The 6,028-nt window shown below is 39.8% G+C and overlaps 1 protein-coding gene across 1 annotated transcript; it reads right to left on the bottom strand.

Annotated features, from left to right (window-relative positions):
- Positions 1 to 772: 772 nt before the first annotated feature.
- Positions 773 to 2,154, bottom strand: LOC114171655. Its single transcript, XM_028056538.1, has 2 exons — positions 1,050 to 2,154; positions 773 to 939 (listed from the first exon to the last, which is right to left on the bottom strand). Exons 1-2 carry the CDS (start codon positions 2,152 to 2,154, stop codon positions 773 to 775), a joined length of 1,272 nt encoding a protein of 423 aa, XP_027912339.1.
- Positions 2,155 to 6,028: the final 3,874 nt, after the last annotated feature.

Raw genomic sequence — 6,028 nt, 5'->3', positions numbered from 1 at the left:
ATTATTGTTGTGGTTTTTGTTTATCTATGTCCTTTGCTTCTTAATCGAATAGAAAATAATGATTTTAAATCTACATTCATGCTAATCATATGAGTTAAAAGGTTTTTAAATTAAATTGAGACTTTACTTTGATTTTGTTTAGAAACTTTCATTTGATTAAATAAGTTTTTGCCAATAATTAAGACTTTAATTTGATTAGAGGTAATTACTTTAACTAAAATTAGTCAAGACTTTACTTTGATTAATTAAGTTTTCTATTTGGTAAAGAAACAAAGGAATAGACATGATTAGGCATAGTAAAATTAATTGAGACTGTACTTTGATTGAATTTACTATGGACAATCTAATAATTCTCACTTTTAATTGAGACTGTACTTTGATTAAAAGTGAGGATGCCAACAAATGAATTGAGTCTTTACATTGATTTATTTGTAAATCAACAACAATAATTAATTTAACAATAATCTCTAGATAACCAATGAAGAATCTTATTTAGAAAAAGCAGTGGAATTGACCTATTTACTATTACTGTGTTTACAATCTTCCGTGTCATTTTCTTTGCATATCAAAACCTCCCTATTTTTATAGTTGCTAGTTTTAAATTGCATTTTTGAGAATCAAATATTTGAGATCAATTCCGTATTCGTTGTGAGACGACTCAGGGTTATCTTAACCCTAACTATTTTCTTCACTACAAACTGGCAATACTGAAGTTGCTAAAGTAGTGGTAATTTGATCGCCTAACGACAGCAATATCATAGACAAATAAGATTCACTCTGTATTTGCGCCCTCAACTTCTATCAAACACCTCGTGCACAAGGTCGAGGTCCTGACTATCGCAGAAGCAGGCGTGGATACTACCAGGTCAAACTGGAGCTCCCTCACCGGAAGACCCAACTCAAGCACTTTAGACTCCGACACGAAGGAGTGCGTAGCTCCTGAATCATACAGAACACATAAACTCCTAGCAGCAATCATGCATGATCCAATGATAAGGTTACCTGATCTGACCGCCTCTGTACTCGACCGGCTGCCTGAGGTCTCACACCTCCCCTGGACTGCTGCGGCTGAGACTGTGATGAAGGTCTCAGCGATGCATTCCTGTTGATAGGACAATCCCTGATGAAATGACCCTCCTTGCCACAACCGTGGCACGTCCTCCTGCTAGAGATCCGAGGGCAAGCATTCTTCATATGGGGTCCTCCACAAAGAAAGCACTGTGCCCTATGGGGCTGAAACTGCTGAGGCTGGTGAGTAGGCCTCCTAGGCCCCTGAGGCTGAGGCCTGGAGTATGGTTTCCCCCTGTCCTCATGTCTGCTCATGGACACTGATGATCCTCCCACCTTCTGTTGGGGTCGCTGTTGTGCTTCAACCTCAGCCTTAAGCTTCTCCATCACTCGTGCCTTCTCCACCAAGGCCGAAAATTCTTTAATCGAGAGTGGGGCCACCATGAGTTTGAGATCTCCCCTCAACCCATTTTCAAACTTTCTGCATTGCCAGTCTTCAGCCATCTTCAAGGTATGAAATCTGCCTAGATGTTTAAATTTCTCAGCATATTCAAATACCGACATGTTCCCTTGCATCAGTTGTAGGAACTCAACCTCCTTGGCATATCTCACACTATCTGGGAAATATTCAGCATAGAATTTCTTCTTAAACAACTCCCAAGAGATGGGGTCCTGACTATCCTCCAACATCATCTTCATGCTAGACCACCAATGAACGGCTTCTCCAGCAAGAAGGTACTCAGTATAAGCCAATCTGTTTTCTGTAGGACACCGCTTAGCATCATAAATCCGTTCCATGTCTCGCATCCACTGGTCGGCTTCATCCGGGCTAGTCTTGCCATCGAAGCGGGATGGATGATGCTGTAAGAAATCCTCCAAACTCCATTCTTGTACCCGGGGTGGTGGAGCTTGGGAGGAGCCAGCTGCTGAACGGTTTTCCCCCAATTGATGTAAAGCCTCTAAGTGTCTCTGTTGTGTTGCCTCTACTGCTAGCCTAGCAGACTCCATTTGTTGCAAGGCTAGATTCTGCTGATTCATCATATTGGCATTTTGTTGCTGCAAGACTGCGATCATAGCCTCAATCGCTCCCACCAAGTGAGGATTATCAGGATTCGGAATATGAGGAGGAGGAGGTCTAGGTGCCATAGTTCTCTATCTGACCACACAAAGAAGGAATCATTAGTCTTTCTAATAGATACCACAACCAAGACACAACACTGAGAAACACACAACAGAAACTAGGCAAGCTCACACCTACAGATCCTAAAGGAACCACTGCTCTGATACCAAAAATGTAACATCCCATTTAATAGTCTGTTAAACTACTAAACAAAATATCATATTATGATAAAGTAAGCAGATAGTCAGAAAAGCCATTCAAGAGTATAATACAGTCATCCCAAAAGAACCTGTGATAACTATTGTACTATTTTCTAAAACAAACTTAGGGAGAATAAACGTTATACATTCCAAAATGCTTTCTCTAGCAACACCGATTAAAAGTAAGGGAACATCAGGAGTCACAGATCAGGTCCGGTCCAAAGGAGGAGTTCCTTCACCTAAATTCTTCTCTGCTCACACCAAGTCGCAAGTGATCATAGCAAAAGAAGAAGTTCAAGGGCAAACATGACAGGTAAGGAGGGTAAGCTAACAATTTATATAGTAAGAGGTGAATTTTCATAAATATAATACAAACAATTTTACACACATCATAGATTGAAAGCGATTCACTATTTCAAGACGCACAAGTACCCAACTCTAACTCAATATCCGGATTATGTAAACAAATTGGAGCTCTTGGTAGCTTGCACCTGTGAAGGTTCCTAAACTCTGCAGAGTTTAGGCTCAAGGGGTTATCACCCAACCACTCCCAAGGTAAGTCCCCTTCGCGTCTATGACTGATCGGGTCCATAGACTAGGACCTCCTGCTACTCCTCACGACATAACCCATCACACTCTACATGAGTCTCAATGGATTATTGGAGCGTCAGGATGCTAACCGAAACTGAGTCCTTAAATGTTTACACACACTATGTACTTTTCCTAGGAATTCCCATGAAATCCTAGTTCATCTCATCTCTTCACAATTCTCATTTTATCAACTTTCCTCATACCATTATATACAGATACTACATCTCATCATCATCCAAAATATTAAAAGTAAACATCATTTCTTTTATATTAATACAACCATCATTCATTCGAAACAGAGAAGGAAGTATAACCTGCAGTGGAACTCGCCTAAGCTAGCGAATCTCGCCTAGGCTAGGAAGTAGTCTCGCTTAGGCGAACTACCCTCGCTTGGGCGAGACTCGTTACAGTGGGCAACTCGAATGCCAGAGCAAGTTCTCGCTCAGGCCAGGCTGGTTCGCCTAGACGAGAAGATGTCTCGCTCAGGCGACCCCAGCTCGCCTAAGCGAGATCTCGCGCAACACCCAGAGGCAACCTCCTGATAATTTCGCGTAGGCGAGAGCCACTCGCCTAGGCGAAATTATCAGGTTTTCTGCACTGTTCTTCACATGCAAGGTTACGAAATTCACACCACAATCCAATTGCACACCAATAACAGTTCATAAAGGAGAATTAAACTAAGGATCGTCTTATCCAAACACACAAGAAGTCTAATTACTCGAAAATTGATCGAAGGTTAGCTTCCCTTACCTCTTTTGCTAAGGTTGAGTTTGGTGGAGTTTGAAAAAGGCACCAAGGTGGCAGAGATGTCAATTTAACCTAGAGATTCAGTAGCAAGACATAGAAAAGATTGAAACTTATAATTAATTTCGAATTCAGGGATGAGCAGATGAACTCTAGTGGAAATTGGACCAAAACGGAGAATTGGAACCTACCGAGGAAGGTGGGAGCTGAGGGTTGGAGCTCCAGAGGGTCCAGTTGAGTCTGATCCTCCAAAATCTGATCACAAGATTAAGGAACTGGTGAGGGAACTGAGTGATTGGTGAAAACAGAGGAAAGAACTTGGAAGCAGAAAGGAAGAATGAGAGTGGTGTTTTCTGATGGTTTTTGAGAGTGAGAAAGGTAGTTTTAGATTTTAAGGGGTTTCACATATGACACAAAGACAAGCCAGTAAGGATCAACATAGGCTGCAGGAGAAAATAGAAAAATAAAGAATAGAAAAAGAAGAAATATAAACTGCAGAAGGAAGGGAAATTGTAGAAAAAGAAAAGGAAGAAAAGATAGAGATGATGGAAAAGGTAGTTGAGAAAGAAGGTGTTTAATCAAAGACCACCCATGTTTATTTGCATTCATTTACGAAAGCGTCAACACTATTGTAAGCCAAAGATTGGTGGAGAATTTGAAGTTACCAACAAGCATTCACTCGAATCAAGCAAGGATCAAATTCAATACGGGAAAATGTGTGCAAGAAGTATTATCTGATATTGCTCCCACGAACTCGTGTCATCTTCTTTTGAGATTGGCATGGCTTCATTTTAAAACGCTCAATCTTGATAAAGGTTCCCTTTATTTGAGGGATGAGGGACATGAAATGAAGTTGAAATTTATGACACCAAGACAAGCCAATAAGGATCAACATAGGCTGAAGGAGAAAATAGAAAAAGAAAGAATAGAAAAAGAAGAAATATAAACTGCAGAAGGAAGGGAAATTGAAGAAAAAGAAAAGGAAGAAAAGATAAAGATGATGGAAAAGGTAGTTGAGAAACAAGGTGTCTAGTCAAAGGCCACCAATGTTTAGTCTCAGTCGTTTACGAAAGCGACAACACTGTTGTAAGCCAAAGATTGGTGGAGAAACTCAAGTTACCAACAAACTTTCATTTGAATCAAGCAAGGATCAAATTCAGTACGGGATTATGTGTGAAAGAAGTATTATCTGATATTGCTCCCACAAACTCTTGTCATCTTCTTTTTAGATGGGCATGGCTTCATTTTAAAATGCTCAATCTTGATGACCGTTCCCTTTATAAGAGGCATGAAGGAGATGAAATGAAGTTGAAATTTATGACACCAAGACAAGCCAGTAAGCATTAACATAGGCTGAAGGAGAAAGAAGAAAAAGAAAGAATAGAAAAGGAAGAAATATAAACTGTGGAAGGAAGGGAAATTGAAGAAAATGAAAAGGAAGAAAAGATAAAGATGATGGATAAGGTAGTAGAGAAACAAGGTGTTTAATCAAAGGCCACCCATGTTTAGTTGCATTCGTTTACGAAAGCGACAATACTGTTGTAAGTCAAAGATTGGTGGAGAAACTCCAATTACCATCAAGCTTTCATTCGAATCAAGTAAGGATCAAATTCAGTACGGGACTATGTGTGAAAGAAGTATTATCTGATATTGCTCCCACGAACTCTTGTCATCTACTTTTCAGATTGGCATGACTTCATTTTAAAACGCTCAATCTTCATAAAGGTTCTGATGAAGGATTGACCCCAACCAAGGATGGAGGCACATGCTTAAGAAGACTAAGCTTGTTTAGAAAGGAAGTTCACTAATCCTTCATCCCTTTCATTTGTGTTTATTATTTTTGATTCCCTAAGTTGACTTAGTTGAATCAACTTTAGTTGACTTGTTGACCTTTGACTAAGTTTGACTTGTTGACTATAGTTGACTTGACTTAAGCCAACATGCTAATCTATGTTTATTTGCTTTGTAGGTTAATTAGGAGTAAGAAAGCAATGCTAGGTGGCGCATGGTGATTGGGGAGCATAAATGATGTGGATGAGAGAGTAAAGCAAAGACATAAAGCATAAAGTAAAAGCCATGAAGCAAGTGTACCTATGTACCTTTGGTCTCCTTTGTTTTTAGCACACTTTGGCCACTTTTTGGAGACATATGAGACATATTCTTTGTCTCCTTTTGTGCTAGAACGAAATTAGCCTTGCACACACCATAGCTAGCTCTTTTGTCTCTCATTTTTTGTAACCTTATTTGACCTAGTTTCTAGAAGCTAGGGTTAGGTTTTTGTAGAGACATCCTTAGGTATCTTTTATTTGCTTAGAGGCCCCTAAACTCTTCTATATAAGGGGTGCTCCTAGACATGTAAAAGGGT

This window comes from Vigna unguiculata, unplaced genomic scaffold (assembly GCF_004118075.2).
Source record: "Vigna unguiculata cultivar IT97K-499-35 unplaced genomic scaffold, ASM411807v1 contig_312, whole genome shotgun sequence".
Classification (NCBI taxonomy): Eukaryota; Viridiplantae; Streptophyta; class Magnoliopsida; order Fabales; family Fabaceae; genus Vigna; species Vigna unguiculata.
This window is presented reverse-complemented; position numbering and strand designations above follow the sequence as displayed.